General features: G+C 38.7%; 1 protein-coding gene across 1 annotated transcript in view; it reads left to right on the forward strand.

Annotated features, from left to right (window-relative positions):
- LOC140232905 (uncharacterized) overlaps positions 1–24,413 on the forward strand; it is a 167,174-nt gene that overhangs the window by 61,557 nt on the left and 81,204 nt on the right. The window contains exons 7-9 of the mRNA XM_072313016.1: positions 4,980–5,091; positions 8,006–8,097; positions 18,206–18,349. Coding sequence (XP_072169117.1) covers positions 4,980–5,091; positions 8,006–8,097; positions 18,206–18,349 — 348 coding nt within the window. The remainder of the gene's footprint in view (positions 1–4,979; positions 5,092–8,005; positions 8,098–18,205; positions 18,350–24,413) is intronic.

Consider the following 24,413-nt stretch of genomic DNA (forward strand, 5'->3'; position numbering starts at 1 on the left):
ATACGAAATGTGAATATATAATGTTTTAACATCTGACTAAACAAGTAACTGACTAAAGTAACAAGTGCAATTTTAGAACTCCTCTTTGATTTAACTTATTCTGTCTGTATTTTACTTATTTACTCGTAAATGTTATGCACATAGTGTGTGCTTCTTATGTTTCCAGTGTTCAAATGATATTTGATTTATGCAGTGTATCATTTTACTCAATGAATCTTTTCTCTTTTTATAGTTATTATCGTGCTATATATCATGTTTCTCGTTTTCATGTAGTTTTTTGGTTTTATCTTTGCAATGTGTCATACTCTGCCATTGTTAAAATTAAATGAGTGCAGGGCCCCTTGGTAGAAGAGTTGGCAAACTGAAAGGGCTGTCCTGCATAAAGAAGATTGGATAAACACAGAAAGAGATAAATAAGAAGAGACAGACAGACATATTTTGAGAAAATATGAATTCTTGATAACCCACAAACAAATACAAGCCACATAAAAGTCAGTCATATGACAAAGATGGTTTTCTTTAAATGCCGGTGGGACAATCTGCCCTAACGATATACCAACAATAATGAACATAATGAACTGTTCATTGAGTATAATATTGTATAAGCTTTTGTAATCTTTTAAACTTTTTTTTTTCTCATTGTGGTCATGCATTGTGAATCTGTCCTTTAGGGTACAAGTGTGATTTTGGTATTGTGATCATATGCTGAGAGAAATTGCTTAACTTTTTCTGATGCTTATACCAATCCCCATATATTCAAGATTTTTGTGGACTGGCAAATGTGGATAAAAGTATTAACAACCTCCCCACCCCTCCTATAAAATTTTCAAGAATCTTAATGACAGCTGTGTAGGTTGTGGCATGAATTATTTTCAGTTTATTAATTTTGTTTCTGTCTTTGGATAATGTGTATGTCAGGTCATGAGTGTCAGAAGTTTGGTCTACATGCCTAATTCCAATTGCAATTTTGCCTGCAGATATGAATGAGTATTCTTCAAGTCTCCCTTGCTATACCGTCAGTCTGTACTGTTTGATATCATTGAACTTCCAAGACCAATAGTGTGATCTTGGAAAGACAGGTCCTACTACAGTTATGTGCAGAAGCCTTGGACCAGCTTTTGGTTATAGAGAAGATTGAGACCAACACCTTATTGGGGCTTTGTTAGTGAAAGGAACAACTGCACGAACAAGTGTGACTTACAACAAGTACAACTGTGCGGCGAGTAAAGAAACCACGACAACAGTTAGATGACATCCAATCAGTTTGGAGTATTTTGGTGTTTGATGTCATTGTTGTATATAAAGTAATATTTACAAATGCTTTGATGTTATAGTCCAGTAGACCACATCTCTTGACATCATTTCGAGTCTTATCGCAATGTCCGCAAATAGTCAACTTGTAGAAAATGGAAAAATTGACAGATTGCCTCGCATGAGCTTGAGCGTTACTACGTTATCATGAGCCTCATATTCATGCATGTAGTTGTACGTATAGCCGGGGCAGTGAAACGTCTTGAAGAAACGCCAACCCATTTCCACAAAGACTCGAAGGGGTAATTTGTCGTGACAGACGGCGGTGAGTCAAAGTCGTCTTGAGGAGTTTCCCCATCCTATTTAGTCTCTGGAGGTGCACCAAGTTTAGAAACAGAAGCAAGCAAGCAACCATCCAGCCCCCCCCCCCCCCCCCACACACACACACTTTCTTTCACTCACAAAGTTACCCCAGACTGAACCTTCCTGTCAAGTTATTACTTCATCAGCAACAACAACAAAAAAAGAGAAAAATATGCAAACTGCCTTTTCTGAAAAATTGAATTTATTTCTCAAATCCTTGCAACAGAGTATTTGATTGGATGTGTATATTTGTAACTATGGGTATTTGATGCTGTCAGTCAAGAACCTTTTACTGTAGGAGCCTATGCACAGATTTATCTATTTATTTTTGTAGAGTAGCCAAGCTTTTGTACAATTCACCACAGGCCCACTCTCAATATCAAAATGGTGAGCTTTTTGAATGGTATGCTGAAATAAGTGTGTAAGTGGAGGAAAAAAAAAAGTTAAAGTGAATAATGTACAAACTAGTGTCATTCATATACAAGAACCTGTCCATGAATGTCATTTAAAAAAAAAAATGAAGAAATGAAATGAAAAATCATATGGTCAGTGTAAAGTGTAACTCAGCTATGTACACAGTGTGGACTGCAAGTTGTGTTGGAGGGTTGTAACACTTTCAGACACACAGAGTTATCATATGGATATACAACATCTTAAAGGGATCGTATAGTTTGGTTGAGACCAAATTTCAGGTTTTTAACATTTTTTGGTGAGATCATGAGAAACCTCATTATGAAATATGAAGGAGCATGTAATTCTATGAGGAATTCAACGTTTATTTGATGAAAATTGGTTTTGAAATGGCTGAGATATCCACAAAAGAGCGATTCTAATAAAGTGTGGGACCCACACTTTACTACGATCGCTTTGTTTTACTTTGTTTTTGGATGTTTCAGTCATTCCAAACCCGATTTTCATCAAATAAACTTTGAATTCCTCTTAAAATGGTATGTTCTGTACTATATCATAAGTGTTTTCTTGGTATTTCGCAAAAAGTTAAAAGCCCAATTCTCATCTCCACCAATACTGTACCATCCCTTTGATATGAGACCATTAAGACACAACATCCCAATATAATTATACAATGTATGATGATTGTAAGGCAGCATCAGACCACGCATACTGTCATACTTCATGAGACACTCATGAATATGTATGTATTAGTCTCTCCTTTCTGCAGTACAAACTTTTTGTGGGCTTTCAGCATTGTGTGGCCTGGCTTTTCATATTGTGTTTTTCCATTGCATGGGATTTGTGGTAATTTGTGAAAAAGCCCTGACTACTTTATAAGACATATATGTGGATATGAGAGCATCCAGACACAAATACATGTCAAATGAATACTGAAAAGCAAGAAATAGTGGTGGCATGATAAGTGCCGCTGGCATCCAATGCATTATAGTATAGACGAGCACTTTTGCATGCATTTTAATGTCCCGAATCTCGGCTCGCGCAAAATTTGCAAAATCAAAATGAGTATGAAAATTTCTTGTTTTACAGTAATACTAATATGCCATTTCAGACTTGCAAAAAAACATTCCATATCCATACATTGCCATATGCAGTTGTATCCATTTAACTGAGAACCTTTTAGTGTGAAAGGGGAGTTTGTGTTTACATTCAGAGTGAGGAAGTTGTTTGGCCATGAAGTTCAGACAGAGAGTAAAACAGCGCAGTGGAAGGGGAAGGACAGCAGTTTGCACAGGTGCTGAAGGATGCCTCAGGAGAGGGTGGGGCGGTCAGAGAGATGTGGCCTTTGACTGCATCTGTTGTGAGATGACCAGGCGGTTCTAGGACAATTACTCCCTGGACATTTATCCCAGACCCTTCCGCTGACCCTTACTTTAACCCTAATCCTAATCCTAATCCTGAACCTAACCCTGACCCATATCCTAACCCTAACCCTAGCACTATTCCTAATCTTGAACCTAGTCCTATATCACTAACCGGTATTTGGGGGGGGGGGGGGGGGGATAATTGTCCATTGGTGGTGATTGTCCTGATATGGATCAGGATATTCTGATCTTTGTTTGAGAGAGAGAAGAGGATAAAGAACTGCTCATGCTTTAGGCCCATTCACAGTTTTTGGATAGTGTTGCAAAAATCAATTTCATTTGCCATTGTTCAGGCATGGCCTCAAAAAAGAAAATCCTGCTGCACTTTAAATCTCTATCCCAAACTGATGCCTTAACAATGATCGGAGGGTAACCCCCAGGCACCCTACTGGTTGGGATCTAGAGTCCTAAATTGAATCATGGTGTCAAAAAAGAGCATTAATTTCAGGTGTGTGTGAACAGACCTGCTGTAGATCTAACCTAGGTTTTGATACAGTGAGAAACGAGTGGGAGTTATGTACTGATCCTGATTCACCGATCTTTTAAGTTAATTCATGGTGCTACATAAACGACAGATGCTGTGATGTGGCCAAATGCCGTCTTTTGTCGAGAAGTTGTTAAAAATCGTAATCCCTATAATAGAGGTCCAATGGCCATAGGTTGAGAGTCCCCAGGGCACTGAGAGGAAGTGAGTGGCCTTGCCGCCATTTTCTTGTCTTTTTTTAAATACAACTTTCCCCCTGCTGTTCATTCTAGAGAGAGTATTGACTGAATGCTGTGAGAAAGATTTGTGTGATTGAGTGTATTCGTGCCAGTTCTGTGTGATTCACGTTTTCAGACATGTGTTGCAATTTGTCTGCGTTTTAACTCTAAAGTTTGACTGAATGGGACTGATATGTACCACTGTGTCATTCATTCCATCACCGAGTCCATGGCATACAATACAGTCATGTGCTGTGGTGTTAACTCATTTTCTTCCATAAATGCCAATTCACATAGATTTGTTACGTGGTTCATTAGATTCCAGCCAACAGGGGCTTAAACACAGCATGTATATCTACTCACATTCAAGTACATTTACACACAAAAATAAAGTGTATTAATAATCTGACTGAGTTGCTGAACCTTGTTAGTGAGCTGTGATAGTAGGTTTGTTGATGATATTTGGTAAAAGAAAAGTTATTATCTGCATTTAAAAACAATGGTTGCCTTTGTTTTTCATGCAATTAGATATCAAGATTCCATCTCATTTCAAAATATTGCATTTAAAAAATGTTGCATTTGTTTTTCATGCAATTAAATGTCCAGATTCCATCTCATTTCAAAACAATAGGAGGTAACCTTTTAAATACGTTTGAAACAATCCATTAGTGAGATTTAGCTCACATTCTTCCTGGTTTGGTATTTGTACTGCTTTTGTGTGTTTTCCAAATGATCATGAGTATATTGCAACTCTCACACTCATGCAGGAAGAACAAATGAGTTAGAGAAACAAATTTCTTTGATGTATTTTGATATATTTCTAAACAGCATCGCCTGGTCACGAAGTCATCTCTGAAGCTTCTCCTTGTCTTCGTGGAATACTCAGAAGCCAACGCTCAGCTGCTACTTCAGGCGATCAAAGAGGTCCACTGCGAAAACGGTAAGTACGGCCAGGTCAAATACAACAACTACCTGTTCATCCAGTGTTGAGAATAAATTTGTCATCATCAAAAAAAAAACAAAAAAACAAAACAAAACCAAAAAAAAAAAAACACCCGGATGTACATGTATGTCGTAAACAATGAGGTGTTAGGAAGAATAGAGTCCTGAAGGCAATAACATGAGCTTACAATAAGATTACATTTTGTGAGTTGAATTTGAATACTGCTTATTGTCTGCATGTTCCCTCTCTTTCCACTGTGCCCCATTCTCCGCTCCCACTTCCGCTCTCCATGGAGGGACATGATGTGAGTAAATGAAGCAGAGTGAATGACGGAGAACAAACAGTGCTCAAAGTTTATTCCTGCTTTGCAGTCTTACAATCCCCAGTTTCCTGCTCCTTTGATATATACCCCTCTCGGCTTCTCCCGTTTGCTTTTGGTTGAGTGGTTGTAAATCTCAAGAGACTGCAGGAAACTGAAAAGCTCACCTGTAAATTTCCTCCTTTCAGCATCTTTGAGCTTGGCTCCTCCTCTACTCTGAAAGTTCATTTACATTCCTCAGTTAAAAACCAAGACCGTCATGACAGTAGTCCTTGAAATATCAAAAAATTGAATAATTATTGTACCCATTTGCTTTTACAAACCAGAAATGTTCGTGTGCATGAAACTTTCGTGAATGTTGCAAGGAGCAAGGATTTGCGAAAGTAAAATGCACGAGAGAGGTTTCGCCTGCACAATCAGCATTGAATGCCAGCTGCAATTTTCGAAACTGTCATGCCGCAGAAAAGGCCATTGGCTCCAATTCTCTAAAGTTTCATGCCACTAATATTTCTGGTTATACAGTATTTGTTGATAATTTCAAATTTATTAGAGACATTCTAGATGTTACAGAAGGAGGCTCGATTCCGGGGAAATGGGGATGCAAAAATATTTTGCATTTCCTTTAAAATGAGGTGTTATGAATATTTTGTATAATGATTTCAGTACAAGATGAGGTCTTACAGACAGCCTGTCTGTGGGAAGACCTTCAGGTTAAGTCTCTCAAGGCAGTCGTGGAGCCTGTTTGGTGGCACTTAAACAGTTGGCCCGAACCAACAAGCACATATGAAAGTTTCACTCCATCAAAACAAACTTGACGTTGCCAAGAAAGCTTCCTCTGCACACTGCCAGCTGACACTCCATTGAGAAACATGAGACTGACTTTTTCTTTGAGGATTCTGTTTTCAACCCCTCTCCCCCCCCCTTTTTTTTTTACAGAGGTATAGATTGGGAGATTGTTTCCTATCAGCTTGTGGTGACTAGAAATTCAAAGAAAATCCCCTTAACCCATTGAGGATGAGTCCCGTGTATACTAGGGCAAGCATCTATGGGAAATGTGTGTTGTAGCAAAATCAAACTGTCCTCGATGGGTTAAGATGTGTTTTCTAATATTACAAAATTAGAGAGCATAATAAAATGTTTGCTTTTGATTGTACAAATCACTTCTACTAACCCGTTGAGGATGAGTCCCGAGGAAACCCAGGCAGGTGTCCATGGGAAATGTATGTTTTAGCAAAATCAGTCCGTCCTCAACGGGTTATAGAAGAAATTGATACTGGACACCTTTCTCTTCATAAAGAAAGAGAGAGAAAAAAAAATAGCAGTTGGCATTAATCTTGTACTATACAGGGACTTGTAATATGTGTCACTCTGAGCAAGTTAATTAATTCCAGCCAATTAGCCTAATTCTTGTGCTTCATGGCAGTCACAACAAACTCATTTTTAAGTTGGCAAGTGTGTTGATTGGCAATTTGACAAATGTATCATTTCCTTTATTTCAGTTGCTCCCCCGACTATCTTATCTCCAGATCAATTTTTGATCACATTGTTTAATCCATTATTTACTGGCAGGTGTCTTTCTGTGATGATTGTACACAAAAAAAAAAAGAAGAAAAAAGTATTATTGCAATTAGATGGCAGTGTGTGTAGAGACACACACACACCTCTTTTTATGTATTTTTTGAAATAAAGTTTAAATGTAAGTGAATGTGACCAGGGCAATCATAATCTAAAGTTTGTTCGTATGTCTCTGTGTGTGGTTACTCAGGAGCAATGCCATTGTGATTAACTAAAAGTCAAATATAATCGAAAGAGGGGTCAAACGTTTGACTTCCCCACACCCCCACCCGAGTTTATCACTTTCTGTTGCAAATTATAAACCTGCCTTTCACTTAAAGTTGGTTTGTAAAAATGTCTACTGGTATCAATACTGCTGCAAGTTTTGTTTCATGTTGACAGCAGTATCTGTTCAGCACTGTAATTCTTGTAATTTGTTTGGAAAAATGTTCTTAGCGCAATTATATTTTCAGTAAAACTGCATAACTGTTTTTACCATTTCAGTCCTAGTACAGACTTTAAAAAGATCTCGAATACAGACCTTGTCAAAAATAAATATACATGTATTGCTACTGAATCATTGTCACTCAGTTGAAAAGAAAAAGACAATGACAAAAACACAAAGTATTAATTTTCTGTCTTTCAGTATAATGCTATTAATCCGCTGAGGACGAGTCGCGAGTATACTCGGCTAGATGTCTATGGGAAATGGGTGTTGTAGCAAAATCAGTCCGTCCTCTACGGGTTAAAATCATGCTATATATTAACATTACAATTTATGTTGCCATGCTTCATGTGTATCGACATGTACAGAAAATAAAAGAGAAAGCTGTAAGTTTGAATTCATGTCCGATATTGAGGCATAGCTGTTTATATGAATATATGTATCCATATAAATTTTTTGATATGTTCAGTGAAACTATTAGTTTTAATTCATCCGATATTGGGCCATATTCGTGAATAGATGTTTGTATGAACATCTGAATGTATCCATCCATAAAGTTTGATAATATGTTTAATGACTTCTCTGCCTTTCAGGGAAGCCACAATGGTACAATCTCATGGAACTGTTGAAGGACGAGGGACAAGATGCAGAAATCATGACGTACGTCATGACGCTCTTCAACAAGGTCAGGTTACTCAATCTGATTGATTCTTTTTATCGGTAATCTTTTTGCCCTCATCTTGAACAATGAGTTAGCGTTTGATATAAGCCGCATTCACACATGCAGAATAACAGGATGACGATTGTGCTCCAAATTTCGAGATTTTTTGCAGCGTTCACAGGCACAAAAATAGCCCGCTAGTTGCTGATAGGTAAATCGATTGTTCTTGCGCCTCACAGTGGTGTGTTGTGCATGCTGTTGTGATGTGCGCTTTGAATGATGGGATATAAAATCTCAAGCTTATTTGATCGAGCATTCACATGTCACAGCGGGGCAAATTAGTGCACTAATTCAGAAATAAAGACAAGATTTCTTGGGTTTAGCATGGCACTGCAGATTGCATTAATTTGTTTGTGCTTTTTGTGTTTTTCTTGGGGGGGGGGGAGGGGGGCAAAAAAATTGAGCTTGCAATCGCAATGCAGATCTTTAGATTTGTAACCCGCTAATTTGTGTATGTGTGAATCCCCCTAATGACATGTGACCTATTAACTTACAGAAACTTGTTTTAACAATCTGTCCGTTGAATTGTGTCACAATGTCCTCGTCTTCAGTGGCTGTGAAATGACTTCTGAATGTGCTTTTTGCGGACCATCAAAGAAAAGGTACAATTGACAAAACTTTGTATATCTCCATGCTGCAACTGGTGTAAACCAGACTAACATTTTGACCAATTCCAAATGTTAACTACAGATAAATGTGATACAGTTCACTGACTCGGTTCAAGTCTCTGTTTATTAATCTGTGTAATCATCAAGAAGTCACTCATAGCTGACATTTTACTATTCATGTGATCTGTTTGTGACATGTGAGCTGGCAGTGATCAAATGATATTAAAGCAAAGTCTGCAAATCTTTCAGCTTCAGGATTTCTTTTTTGAATATCCTGTGAATCCAGGAGGAGAAAAATGTAACGATTGGCTTCTCTTCTGTCACCAAGGTTACAAAGTTGTTTACCCTGTGCGTGATACGCTGGAAAATTGATGACTGGTAATAAAATGTTGAACTCTTTTCCTGAAAATGTACAAGTGCAGTCATCATGATGGTGGTACATCCTTTTGCAATTTTCACAAATATTCACATAAACTTCATGTTTACTGTAGAGCTCAGGTTCAACAAAGAATGTTGATATTTTTTTTCCCCACTACTCAGCCCATCTTATCAAATCACTATCAAACTTTGTGGAAAAAAAAAAAGCTGGCAAAATAGTGTGCACAGATATCAATAGTAGACTGCACATTTGCATTACACAAGTGATGCATAAGCATTGCATGGAGGTGATATCGGGATCTTGAGTCATGAAGCTAGACATTATCCAACGCGATGACAATTGAACGTTTCCTTGTGGAAAGCGACACTGAAAATAGGTGTTGTCAGGGGTAAATCGGCAGAAAACCACAAGACTGTACTCTCCATGTAACAGTTCAAGGGCAAAATCAACCTCCTGCTTCAGTATTTCAGGCAGGAAGTCTAGTATATGATATATTCCCCCTTTTGTAATGGATAGGGAAAGAGGGTAAATATGAACCTCATTGCCTGTTAGAAGTTATTGTTAAACACAAGAAGAGTGCAAGGAGAAAGCAGTAATGCATCTTCGCAGGCAAAAAGCTAGGATATTTTTTGGTATCGATGTATATGTATAGGTGTAAAAAGAGCACTGCCACAGAGTTGAACGCTATGCAAGGTTTTTTTTTTTTTTTTTTTTTTTTTTTTTCTTTAACAGTTCATAATACTGAGTTCGGTCCTACAGTTGTAGGTTTAGTTTTTTTATATGGGTGATTTATATATATATATATATATATATATATATATATATATATATATAAATGATCATGTCATAAAATGATTGTCATCAGGTCATCCAATATGTCATTCGATTGAAACTTTCCAAGATAATTCATGGTCAGATTTATAGTTCAGAATTTAGCCTTGAGAAATATGCTCCTCATTCATGTGTGTTAGAGGTGTCTGTGATTCTACACTGTACTGTGGAATATCACGAACATCAGCATCCTGAAGTACATTGTAATTGCAATGTCTGTGATACAGAATCATTCATTAACCCTTTCTGTGCCATGCACTTTGGACAGTGTGTACAACCCTGTGGGGTTTTCTGTGCAGATCAGCACTCAAAGCACACGAAGGGTTAATTGTAAGATGGATAACTCCAGGCTACAGGTAAATGCCTCCATTAAGTATTCGGTGTTGCATTGAAATGCCAAATTAAAGCATTCTCGTTACGGTCCTCCCAAGGCAATGTACGTGTGGAACACTGCCAGTAGCACTGGATGGTACACTGCCTAAATCATAAATCACCCATACACCAAACCCTGATCAGCCCTTTCATACACCAATATGCTATTCAAATAGATGACAACAAATGAGCTGATATTTTGAGTCAGCTCTGTATGGTTCTATAAGTAGAAGTGATTTAATGGCATTGATATTCCTACCATTCTGTGAATGTTATCATTATTTTCAAACAGTTTTGATTGTATCAAATATGTTACGAAATGATTTTTAAAGCTTGCTGCAAGTCTGCAAAATGTCAAAATGTATGTTTGTTTTAATAATGGGGAATATTTGTCTTCTATCTGAATAGAGTGCCATGACAACCTGCATGTGAGAGACTTTTGCTTGTCTATAATGCAGTAAATCAACTTCTTGGGGCTGTCTGTATGATCTCTTAGAATCTGTAGATTATTTTATTGTGGAATTATTGTGCAGACTTGGGAACAGTTAGAGCACAAGAAGTCGTATTAGTGTTTGTTGAAGGAAATTCTTTTGATCCTGTCCTATGTTAAGGGTGTTGTAAAGTTGTAGAGTTAATTTTCTGAGGAATACATTTAAGTCTCCTTGCTGATAAATATTTGTAGATTATACCATCCATACCAGATTATGTTTTAGATGAAATTTAGATGAAAAATGTTGCAAAAAAAGGATGTGTTTCTCTAAAGTAACCACATACATTCATTGCAGTGGAAAGCTCATCCTACAAATATTGTGGTAGACCAGTAGTCAAAATCTGCATTGTCTTTCAATCAAATTAAAATCAGGTTTTTTAAATCTGTCTCTTTAATAGTGTTTTCATCAGATCTGTATCGCAGACTTACAAGCGTTAAAAAAGGATCCTCATCAACTTCATTATAGGATGCATGCCAGGCACTCCAAGACACACTCCTACCACTCTGCTGTGATCATTACACCTGTTATCTCTCCCATTACTATCAATGTCGTAACGGAAAGATTGACATAAATGAAGGAATAGTTGATAGGCGGTCCCAGACGACCTTCCGTCCACATACACACACATCTACCCACCCCAAGCGGTCATATGTATGTGTGACCGACGTGTAATGCCGTGAGTCATGTGGCGGCTATTCCCCCAGCTCTGGAGTACGGCCAGGATGCATTCCACTCCCAGCATCGGAGCATCTGATACCAGCCCTGGATGCGGGGATTGGGAGATGATGCGAGGGATGCTCTGCTTTCTCCTCCACAATGCATGTCAACTCTTCCACTGACTGCTACTCTAGGCTTGAAAGAACAGACCCTTCCCAACCATCGTTTTGCTTTGGAGGAAAAAATTCCTTACATGCCTCTCCCAAAACAGGGAACTTTTCGCTTTTCATCATCACCCTACAGAGACCAAGGTCTTAACTCGTTGAGAACGAGTCCCGAGTATACTCGGGCAAAGTGTCAATGGGAAATGCATGTTGTATCAAAATCAGCCCGTCTTCTACGGGTTAATAAGAATGAAGCAAAGCAACAACAAAGGCACATGTATGACAAACATCCCAGAGGATTGTTTACATTTGTATTTATCTTTAATTGCCCTTAGATAGTGACTGAAAGCAGGGATGTAGTGGCACATTACTTCCTTTCTAGACAGGAAATAACCTACTTTGTATATCTTACAAATGTTTAGGAATAAAGGGTTGTCGTCACCACAAATTGACTGGATGTGCTGTTCAAGCTGTACCATTATATTCATATTTTGTAAGACGAAGGACAGTTATGTAAAGCCCAGAAAATGTACTTTTGCCACTGAAAGTCATCCTAGCAATTAACCTAAACTTGTCAGGTTCATAAAAAGCTGATGACTGACCAACATATTGTCGCTGGGGTGACAAGACCTTGTATCTGCAATTTTGGTGAAAATGACTTTTTGGGATTAATAGTCAAATAATGGGTTAAGTGATGTCCTGTCCAAATCCCAACTGTCTTGCTCCAAAAATGAAGCCACCTCAGCATGTCAAAGGAAAGGCTGTCCCATTTGATGTAGTGCTTTGGCCGCCATGTTTTTTTGCTCTCCTGAACAATTGACATTTTGTAGATACGAGGTCTTGTCGCCCCAGTGACGATACAATGTATGTTACATTTTATAAAGGAATAAGCCTCGAGAGCAGTAATTTTGCTTGTAAATTCCAAATGTGTCTGTAAATGTTTCATTACTTTAGTTACACTGTGTGTTATTGGTTCTGTATTACTACAAGAGACAGTCAAGAAACATACAAGGTTTTACTGAACAAAATTATTCACTTGCATTGAAAAATCATACTGATCACTTACTTCAATGCAATGTATTTCAAGCACAATGTTGTGTTCAAAGGTTGAATCATGATCACTCAGCTCTCTGTACAAATTGTGGCTCTGCTCGGCAGTGTAATCTGGATTGATTAATGAGTCATTTAAGTCCTTTTGACAACGTGCAAGTTTCCCAATGTTCTGGTATGCACCTGTGGGCAGGCTGCACGTACAATCAACCTACATGTACACGTTTACATTCATAAAACATTTTACTCACAAATGGACCTTCTATTAAAGTAACTAGTGAAGTTTAAGTGAACTATTGTAATCATGGTAACAAAATAGTTTTATCTTTGCAGTTTATCACGGCTTTTGCCATTTTTTTTAAAATGGTGATAATGAAGATTTGTTGTAGAAAGCGATTGCATGCAATTTGCAATCTTGCTTTAGATTGATGCTTTTTGAGATATCTTAGTTCCAAGTTTGAATTTTTCAGCCCAAAGCAACCATACATCTTTTGAATACCGGTATGTTACTTTAAAGTTGATAATGCATCTAACAGGAGGGCATTACTAAGGGTCACTACCAGCCATTACACTTGTGTGGATAAACTTCCACACACTCGCCATCCTGAAATTTCATTAACATTGTAGAAAACTATGCTACCCAAAGAATTGAAGTTCATGAGTATTTCAAACGATCACTCTGTCTTTGAGATGCTGATTATAAAATGACATACCATGGCAATTAACGCATCCTCGCATAATAGCAGAGTGGAGGTGAATAGCTCTTGCTTAAAAGCATCCGAACAGGTGTAAACAAACACTTTGGTATGCCCGTGATGTCATCGCATACCAGGAGTGAATCACTTTGATAGGGAGCCAAAGTTTGAAAGCGAAGGAGCGCCACTGTTAACATTGCACCGACGAGCACCCGTTTGGTAGCGTCCGTGGCCCGACTGTTGACACGAGGCATCTTGTGTGGTGTGTTGACGTGACCATGTTGAAATGCAAAGTGTTCTCACACTGCTGCACACACAGATCATAGATACACTTACAGCTCATGCCTATCCAGCTATGGGTAGATAATTCATGGTAACTATTGTCTCATGATGCAGTCTAGATGAATTAGCTGAAGTATTGATCAGTTATGTTATGTTGGCAGTAAAATCAATCTATCCAATGTTGAAGGGATGGTACAGTTTTGGTTGAGACTGGGCTAAAGGTTTCAAACATTTTTTTCATGATGGTTTTTTGAGATAATGAGAAATCTTTTATTTAAAAAATGATAGAGCATATAATTAAAGGAATTCAAAGTTTATATGATGAAAATTGGTTTGAAATGGCTGAGATATCCAAAATAAAGCAATCCTGATAAGAGGTGGGACCCACTTTTTATAACGATCGCTTTTTTTTACTTTGTTTTAGATATCTCAGTCATTTCAAAACCAATTTTTCTCAGATGAACTTTGAATTCCTCTTAGAGTTGTACACTCTTTGAAATTTCAAAAAGTGATTTCTAAGTATCTTGCCAAAAGTTAAAGGCTGAATCATCACCTCAACAATATTATACCATCCCTTTAATAGGAGGTACATTCATCGTTAGAAATTTTGATTTGCTGAAAATAGTAATTAAATGATTATACCCGATATTTCAACACAAAGTTAACAATACAGAAATGAAGAAGATAACGTCTTCAAAATAAAAATGTGCCCATGAGTAATACACATTGGAGGTCCCATCCCATTCTTGAGCTATCTTTTTGTAGCAAAGTTCACTAAGTCTCAAATATTTGGCAGCATTTTTGCAATAAAATGATTCTGGAACCACGTATTCCAATGAAGTTATCAGTCAAGGCCAATGCATAATTGAAATCTGCCACTGTCATTTTGCCTGAATGAAATTTGTATCAACTATAAAAGGATTTTGTGAACAATCTTATTCCAAGCAATGTGTGACATGTCAGTATAAGTTCCCCAAATTCTACATTTGAACAAAGAAATAATTTAAAGCAGGAGCAGTTCGAGTTCAGTTACAAATTAAAAGAAACAGAAGTGACACTTAAAATATTTCAACCCGACGTGGCCAATTTGTTCATTTCCATCAGGCAGCCAAACCTACTGTTGAATTCTTCGGATGCCCCTTATTAGCAGGCCAGACTTTTAGCTGGGCGTAAATATTTTTCTCAAAAATCTGCAATGTAATCTTGTAGGAAAATGATATACATCAAGGGTCTCCACTGGGCTACCATACGAAATAAAAGGCAAACCAGCAAAAATTAAACTCATTATTTTTTAGATACCTTCCTATCAAACTATATAGTATACATAGTACTGTAACATAACTGTGTAAGAAGAAATTACAAAACAGGTGAAATTATATTTAGGTCAGAAAATATATACTTAAATGTCGTTGTCCTGCCTGTCCATAAACCACACCACTTTCAATGGGCTTCTTTATCCAGAACATTTTTTTTTTAATATTTTGTAATCTATCTCTCTCTGTCTTTATTTGATATCAATCATATCAGTGATTAAATATTTTGCGGATCTGTGTGCCATGAAACATAATTGCGGGAGTTAAAACATTGTAGAGTACTATTTAAGAAAATGAGCACCTTTAATGGTTTTCTTGATTCAGAGTGTAATTTGCATATATATGTGGTGTCTTCAGCAGTCTGGGCCGAAATCTGGTTCATTTCCTGCACAGCAAGGGGGGTTCCCCCATTGTCACAAACATGCTCATTTCATCATCCAGCTTGTGTCCCCCAAACACAAATCAGCTGACTAGAAAAAGGGTCAGATCTCCTTGTCTACACAGAATCATATATATATATATGTTTTGAAACAAGGAAGGAAAAACTGACCAGAAACAATTGTAATAATAAATAGCGAAAACTTTGAGCAAAGAAAATGGGTTTTCATCGGGATTCGAACCCGAGACCTCCGGATTACTAGACCGGTGCTCTACCGACTGAGCTATTGAAAGCCCTAGATCACTGTTCGTCCCAAACCCTTAATTCTCATTGCTTGTGTGGTCAGAAGCTGTAGTGTGTGCATGTGTGCCACACACACACATTCAAACCTGACATAAACCCAAATGATGTAAATCAACTTTGGAATAAATGTGAGGGATCGCCGAAGCGATGCAGCTTTTTGTAATATATTTTGAAACAAGGAAGGAAAAACTGACCAGAAACAATTGTAATAATAAATAGCGAAAACTTTGAGCAAGAAAATGGGTTTTCATCGGGATTCGAACCCGAGACCTCCGGATTACTAGACCGGTGCTCTACCGACTGAGCTATTGAAAGCCCTATATATTTTTTTTTTCTTTTTTTTTTTTTTGCTTAGTCATTTTGGAAAGAGGAGTGCCAGGTACTCAAAGTGGTGTCCACTTAGATTTCATATTTAAATAAGATTTGATTGTGCAACTCCACAAATATCCTCAAGCACCAGTGTGTACACTTTGATATCTATTAAAGGTACATGTATGCCTCTCCTCTGCACTTGAACCTCTCAAACCCTCCCCCCAACACACACACAGCAACAGAACACACAAATCAAAGTGTCAAAACTACTTGTCTTTAATACAGATAGCAGAAGTCAACAATTTAATTCATTTGCACAGTACCATGAAGGTTTGTACAGCAGGCGACAGATCTAAATTCACGGGCAGTTTTGTGAGCATGTAACAGTTAATTGTTGATAGAGTTGATTGTTCATATGAAAAATGTTCTTTTAGTAGCTAATGAGACTTGCCATTCAAAGATTCACAAATAATCTTTTGATGACTTGTTATTTGTAAAAAAAAGTGTTCATGCTGGTGCATTGCAAGTTCATTAAACATTCGTCAGTGGAGATCGACATCTCTCTAGAAACCTGTTTTGACAGCAATTTTAAGTGATGTCCAATTCGTATGTAATGAATCATCAATGGCCAGCTCACTTGAGCCTCCATATTTCAAAATAATGGTGGTTTGCATCCGGAGGCTTGCAGCTTGTAGCTACATAAATAACTAATTCATAAATATATGTAATATACAGTAACATCAGGTTCTACGTCTTTTCTGTATATTACACTTGTCACACCCCCCCCCCCCCATAAAGGGGGATAAAGAAGGAAGAATCATTTGTTGTTTGTTCAGAAGTCGCTTGGTTAAAACACGCGCAATTTTGATCAGTTGTGATGGTATCTTAAACATGCCTCTTCACTTTTATTGCTCACGTTCAGAACCTGTCAGCCATAAATCTCTACCCTTGGGACTGATTCGAGACAGCCCCTAATTGAGAGATGCCATGTTTGTTTTAAATCAATATAAATCTTGATGTCCACATCAATCAAGTCTATCCATATTTATCACAGGATTCTTCCCCCCCCCCCACCCCCAAAAAGATTTACCAACAAGTGGTTACCGGGAAGTCAGCTGAGTGAGCCCCTATGAAATCATTTTTGATGAGTTTAGGCTCAGAATGATTCAGACCTCACCTGATGAAAGTCAGAATTCCTGTCAAGGCTACTGGGTGTGTGAGTTTTGTTCAACCCTTTGAGTGCGTGGAGTGCCGGTTGGCACAAACAACCCCATAGAGTTGTACACTCTGTCCAAAGTCCCTTTCGCAGAAAGGGTTATTTGTAGTGGATCACAGAGCTGACACCCTCCATGCCTCCACTACCCCTACTCTTATTCTTTCCCTTTAAAACAAAAAACAAAACTGTATGAATATTTAGCAACTAAACAGCAAGCAGTTGTTTAATAACAAAAGGAAGTCTAAAAAAAGTTCAAAGAAAATGAAAGTCACCCTCAATTCTTCTCTCAGGTCTCTTTGTTCATAGTAGTTGTAGTAGCAACTTACAATGATCTCACAAGAGAAAGCAATATGAGTCGAATGATTCGTCCTTTCAAGCTATACATGCCATGTTCCCATTGACATGCCCGTGACAGCTTCAGAAGAAGGGTAACGATATTACTCCTGGCAGAAACCCCTACCTGTAAAACATCAACTAGGGTTTCAAACAGGGAAGGGTAATTGCAGCTCTGACCAGAAGAGATGCACAATAGGGAGAGGTCACAACATCCAAGTCATGTGAAAAATTAAACATGTTTGTAACTCTAGAGAACACACTTGATATGTGTATGCTTTATTTATTAACACAGGTCATCATTGTCACCATACATTAAACAACTTCAATAACAAAAACAACAACAACAATAACAAAGATATGCATGTGGCAGTTTAACCTGTAGCACATTGAACTGTAAAAATTTCATGGTTAGAAGTTGTTCATGGTAATAGCCAATTTTGGATGTGATCATTGGTTTAAGGTGGAAAAGTAAGACATGGGAATTTAAAAAAAAAAGCAGTGTGATGCACAGGGATGTGTTACTCTCTGGTATCTTTGGTAGCATTTTTGCCCAAAGAGGATGCAAATGTAGAGATTCTCATAACTTGAGCATCATTGAAATGCACAACATGGCACTGTGGAAGTAATAATCTTGTTGGCATCACATTCAATAATCAACCATCATGTTTTCCTCTTCTCATTCAGACCCTGAATGCCATCCCCGACCAGGACACGTTCTATGACATCACCGATGGGCTGGAACGGCTAGGAATGGAGCAGGTGACCCAGAGGTTGACTGGCCGCTCGGGTACCGATCTGGACCTTGTCGAGCAGATCAGGATATATGAGGTACCATAATTTAGTCGTAGAAGTGCTAGCTAGAGTGAAGAGTGAAGTGCTGTAGAGTTGGCGTGTAGTGGGGTGGGGAACAGACAAAAAGAATTTGGTGGAGGTGGGTGCAGTCAGCTTGGATGTGGTGAGATAACAGGAGGGACTTTTCGATTTCACGTCCTGGATGTGGACGTCGAGGTAATGACATCATTTAAAGGGATTGTACAGTTATGGTTGAGACCTAATTTCAAGTTTCTAACATTTTTTGGTGATATAATGAGAAACCTCTTATAAAATGTGAAAGAGCATGTAATTCTATGAGGAATTCAACGTTTATTTGATGAAAATTGGTTTTGAAATGGCTGAGATATAAAAAAAGAGCAATTCTAATAAAGTGTGGGACCCACACTTTATTACGATCGCTTTGTTTTACTTTGTTTTTTGATGTTTCAGTCATTCCAAACCCGATTTTCATCAAATAAACTTTGAATTCCTCTCAAAATGGTATGTTCTATAATATATCATAAGTGTTTTCTTGGTATCTCGCAAAAAGTTAAAAACCCAATTCTCATCTCCACCAAAACTGTACTTATCCCTTTAAAGGAACCGCACACGCTCTAGGTTCTCCAGCATGTCCAATGCCAGAATCGCGAACATGTCTTTCAAGGATTTCACGTCCTCCTAGATTCAGGATGTGAGTGATGTCATCGCTTGGCGCACCAATCGCCAGCCAGCAGGAGGGGACGTGGCCATGACATCATAATAGCACGTCACGACATGCGATGAAAATCGAAATGTGTGATAACACTGCTGATGTAACGTGTGGACTGCAGCAATTTGGAACCACTCTTGTACAAGAAAGGCGTCCTCATCCACACAATCCAAAAGTCCCTAATATGAGGTGTGGTGAGGTGATAGGCAAGGGAATGGGGTGAAATATATAGATCTAGAGTGGGGTGCAAGTAGAGTTGGGTATGGTAGAGTGAGGTACAGAGGAGTACGGTGTAAATGGGGGTATTCAGTGAAATTGAGTGTGGTAGCGTGGGATGCAGTGGTTAGGTGTGGTAGAGAGGGGTGCAGTAGAATTGGGTGTGATAGAGTGGGGTGCAGTGGAGTTGGGTGAGGTAGAGTGGCATGCAGTGGAATGGGTAGGAACTAGGATAGAGAGAGGTGCAATGGAGTTTGGTGTGGTAGAGAGGGGTGCAGTGGAATTGGGTGTGATAGAGTGGGGTGCAGTGGAGTTGGGTGTGGTAGAGTGGCATGCAGTGGAATGGGGTAGGAACTAGGATAGAGCAGGGTGCAATGAAGTTTGGTGTGGTAGAGAGGGGTGCAGTGGAATTGGGTGTGATAGAGTGGGGTACGGTGGAATAAGGTTTAGTGAGGTGGTACTGTATACGCTATAATTTTCGCGTACATAAATTTTCGCGAATTGCCGCTGTCACACATTTTTCGCGAGTGGTTAAATTCGCGATTGGGGGACCAGAGAAAATATGAAGTGGCAAAGAAAGTGTAAATTTTCAACTTACTAGCAAATCAGAATGATACTAGTTATACACTGCATGAAAAAAACTTACCAAACTATGCGAACTAGTAAGTTAGAATTCAACATTTTTCTGGATTTCTGACGAGTGGTACGAGGGGTTGCGATAATGGATTGGCTCTACAGTATTCGTAAGTAGACGTGGACTACCCCGACCACCCCAGACGCTGTTAATACGCTGTGCTGTGCGAATGTTACTTACAGCGACTGGGCTGTGTATACTGGTTAGTAGTTTGACGTGGACGTGCTATATGTATGTAAACAAGCTTAGCCAATATGGTCTGTTCGGTAAGCCGTGACATGGTATACTAGTACTGAAATGTTTGTATTATCAAGGCAAGGGATTCATTTTGGAAGGTAATATTTTCGCGTGTTGTTAATTTCGCGAATAGCTCCCGACTCGCGAAATTCGCGAAAATAAAACCCACGCGAAATATATAGCGTATACAGTATTCAATTAACCCGTTGTTTACTGGAACTGGGTGCCCCCTGTTTTGAAGCAATGGGAATTCGAGTAATCTCGTAAGCAACGGGTTAAGTTGTGTGTGGTAGAGTGGGGTGCAGTGGAGTAGGGTATTGTGAGGTGGTATTCAATAGAATGAAGTGTGGTAAAGTGGGATGGAGTGGGGTTGGGTGTGGTACTGTAGGATGAGTGGAGTTAGGTGTGTCGTAAATTGGTGTTCAGTAAAATGAGGTGCGGTAGAGTGGGCTGGAGTGGAGGAGGGTGTAGTGAGGTGGTATCCAGTAAAATGAGGCATGGTAGTGTGAGTTACAATGGAATTGGGTGTGGTAGAGTTGGATGTAGTAGAGTTAGGTGTACTGGACCCTGTTTTATCAAAAGGTATAATCGATTTTAAATTTTCTTAGCACACAGGCTGCCATAGACTTATGATAGAAATCAACTTTATAATCAATTTTAACTCTTCATACAACAGGGCCCAGAAATGATACTCAAATAGAGTGAGGCAGTGGGGTAAAGGGGAATGGGACAAGGTGGGAGACGGTATATAGGGCAGAGAGGGTGCGATGGAATAGGTTATGGTGGATCGGGGTGAAAGGAATTGGGTTGATAGATTGGGTATGACGGTTTGGAATATCATTGGAACTGGAGACAGTAGAGTCTGTTCTAGGAAATATCCAGTGCACATTTCTCTTGTGGCTGCAGAGATGCAAGACATCAGATGAAAGTCAAATGACAAGTCCAAAAATCTCACTCCTGGGCATAAATTTATGCCAGTGTTGAGGATGGCTTTAAACTCAGTTGCCTCAATCTTTCACCACAATTTTATGATTGTTCTAATGTAGTATTTCACTCTCCTTTGTGAATAGCCTTAGGAAAGCATTTTCCTTATAGACAGTGCAGTAACATTCCCATAAACTATGCTCATGTGCAATAAAGGCATCGTGATTTTATTGTTGTTGTTATTTTGTGACTGGTATCCCTCATTTTGCGATGTGTACAGGTGGATTGCTGTAGAAGATGGAATTTTCCAAGCATGTTTTGGACATTTGCTCATGAAATCTATTTAATGCCTTCATGAATATTCCCCCCCCCATTAAAAAAAAAAAAAAATCCCAATAACAGACAAACAAACGAACAGCAAGCAAAACACTCCAACAAAAATGATAAAACTACAGTGGAACCCTGTTTTAAGGATGTCAGATACAATCCTGTCTATAGCAGCCACCTGCAATATACGACCACTAAACACAATTCCCTCCAAGGGAAAACTCTTGTGAACGACCCTGTCTACAATGGCCACTTTTTTTGTCTCCCTTGGGTGACTGCTATACTTTACAGTCTGTATATCAAAAACCCCTTTTCAGTATAGCAAGGTGATTTTTGCAGGTGCTAGCTCATTATATTTCTCTATTTTGTACCTTGATATAGTGAGAAGCCCGATATAGCAAGGTCATTGTCACGGTTTTTAGGTCCTTGTTATGACAAGGTTCCTGTGTAAATGGGTCTTGTAGGGTGCACATACAGAGAGCACTGAACAATAATTGTCTGTATTTATGTGATTAGCTCACTACGTGAGGAGAGATATCACAGATACAAGCTGTAAATCCATGCTAACAGGTAAGGGGAGGAAATCCGCTCACATGCGGTTTAAGGCTCTAGAGATCGGACCCGGACTTGTCAGGTGCCTGGATGAGATTCTGAATGTGTGGAACAACCTGTTTTAAAGGGTGTTATCAAGCGGGCATCAGACATTTGTGGCGCTGTCACATTTTCATGATATTTATTCTTCTCTTTGAGGAATGATGTCGGATCTGTCTTCTTTGTGTGTCATCCATCACTCATCTCCTGGCCCCACGTATAATTCAGGACTTCCTCGCATTACTTCCCACCCACCTACACTTGTCCCAATCATAGCTCATTCTCTTGCCCCCCTATGTGCCTACCAACCTCCCCTCCCCTCCTCCCTGTCCCTATTTGTTCTTCCTGAATGTAAGACATTGGGTGTACCTGAGTTTCAATTTGTCCTGACTAATTAACCTTTGGAGCTACATGGGTCGAGTGGGGACAGAGTACCGTTAAAGGAGCCGTATCAAACTGCAAAAGGGTGACTAATTGTGCCTAGTTTGTCAGCAGTCACCCGTCCCAACCCCATCTCTGAACCGTCCCCAGGGACAAAAACTAGAGGAGCTTGGAGCTTGAAGGGAAGAAGGTGAAGGGGTGTACTTCTTTTGGTCATTTACCCCTTTTTACGGCTATATTTGGGAGTGACCCTGAGTTCTTAATTCATGTCAGGGATGAGTCTCAGTAAAGATCTTTCATAACTTGGGTGTGATCCTTTTGCTTTGAGATGTGGAGAGCCTACTGTATGTAATCTGTCATGCAGTGTGATTCTATACATACATGTGTAGATCTCTGGGACCAACTGTTTATCAGAGGGGAATTCACAGGCCTTTGAGACTGTGGTTTATTTTTCATTCACTGCCTTCTTTCCTCTGTGTCTTTTGTTTTTGCTTTTGTTTTTGCTTTTGAGTAAAAGAGAAGCTTAGTGGGAAAATCTATTTCCTAGGTAAAAAAGAAAAAAAAAAAAAAGATTAATGTTACCAGGGCACTGAGTGACTTTAATATCTCTTGAAAGTTGAAAATTAGTACCCCTGTGGCTGAGAAGAATGAGGAAGGCTATGGATTTGTAAATTTGTCAGACTGGCTGTGCTGGAGATTTCCAAGCAGGAGTACCTGTCAAATTGTACCCCTGTTACTACTGTTGAGACGCCTCTGAAATTTGATAACTGAAATAACCTTGAAATTGAAATAGAATTTTTTTTTTTTCGCCTCCTGAAGCTGAGGCTTAAATCTCTGTGAGAATTTCTGGGGAAAAAAAATCACAAAATGTTTGTTAATCATAGAGTCAGATTTATCCAAAATCTTTACAGAGTTGAATAATGATGCTATATTGTTTTTGGCTTGTTTGCTTTTGCTATATACTTCTTTTTTTCTAGTTCATTTTTTTTTTTCAGGGAAAGAAGTTAGATATAGAAATAAAGGCTGTTCTGTAGATATGCATGATATCAGATCATATCTTCTGATGTAGACATTCCATCTGCTCAGAAGGCAAATGATAGATATGTAATTCCCATTTCTTGTCCATTGTAAGATCAATCGTCATTTCTACAAACGGCATAATAAAGTATACTTTGTGAGTTTTAATGGGTTTTGCCAAGAAGGTTGTTGGGCCTGTTTGTGTAGTTTAAAGTTGTCTGGTATCAATTGTCAACACAGCAGTCTCATTTTACTGCTGTCGCTCCAGGCAACGAAATGAATAGGAATGCAAGGGAAAGACAGTAACAGCTGATGAAAAGTCCAAAAGGGTATAACATTCAACTTGACAACAGATGAAACTGCTTGATAACCCAGCCAAGGGGTTGCCCCGGCCAACTGCCTGCCGCCTCTTGCATTCTTATCGACGATGGCTCGTCCTTTGGCTTATCGCAAATACTGGGTTTCATTCCCTGCCGGCCTCGAGTTACCAGATTTGACTACGGTGCCTGTTCCTCTTTGTGACGCGATGATGCCGTGCCTAAATGGACTTGAAATGAATCGCCAAGATGCAGTGGCATGTTGCCACTGGGAATCCTAGTACTGAAGAAATAATAATCATAATAATAAATACCATTTATTAAGTGCTTATTACATAAGTTTCTATTAAAAGAAATTATGGAAAAGCTTGTGATATAGATATACCTACCCAAATACATGTAGAAAGAGATCGAGAATGAGAGAAAGAAAAAAAAATGATTACAGATTGACAAAACAGGTGTCGATTTAAAAAAACAACAACAACACCAACTTGATTTAATGAACACCTTTGCAAGCTAGGCACGGGCAGTGAAAATCCCTTAAAGAGGAGATGTCTGTATTGAGTCATGAGATACATTGTATCTTTGATGTCCAACTATGAATTACAGTTCAGATATATTTAAATATGTGCTGAAATGCTTACCCTTATTTTTGGTCCTGTTTTTGTACAATATTGTTACTTAGAGCTTTCTCATATCATTGGACCTATTTGATGTACATTTGTA

Source organism: Diadema setosum, chromosome 9 (genome assembly GCF_964275005.1).
Source record: "Diadema setosum chromosome 9, eeDiaSeto1, whole genome shotgun sequence".
Classification (NCBI taxonomy): domain Eukaryota; kingdom Metazoa; phylum Echinodermata; class Echinoidea; order Diadematoida; family Diadematidae; genus Diadema; species Diadema setosum.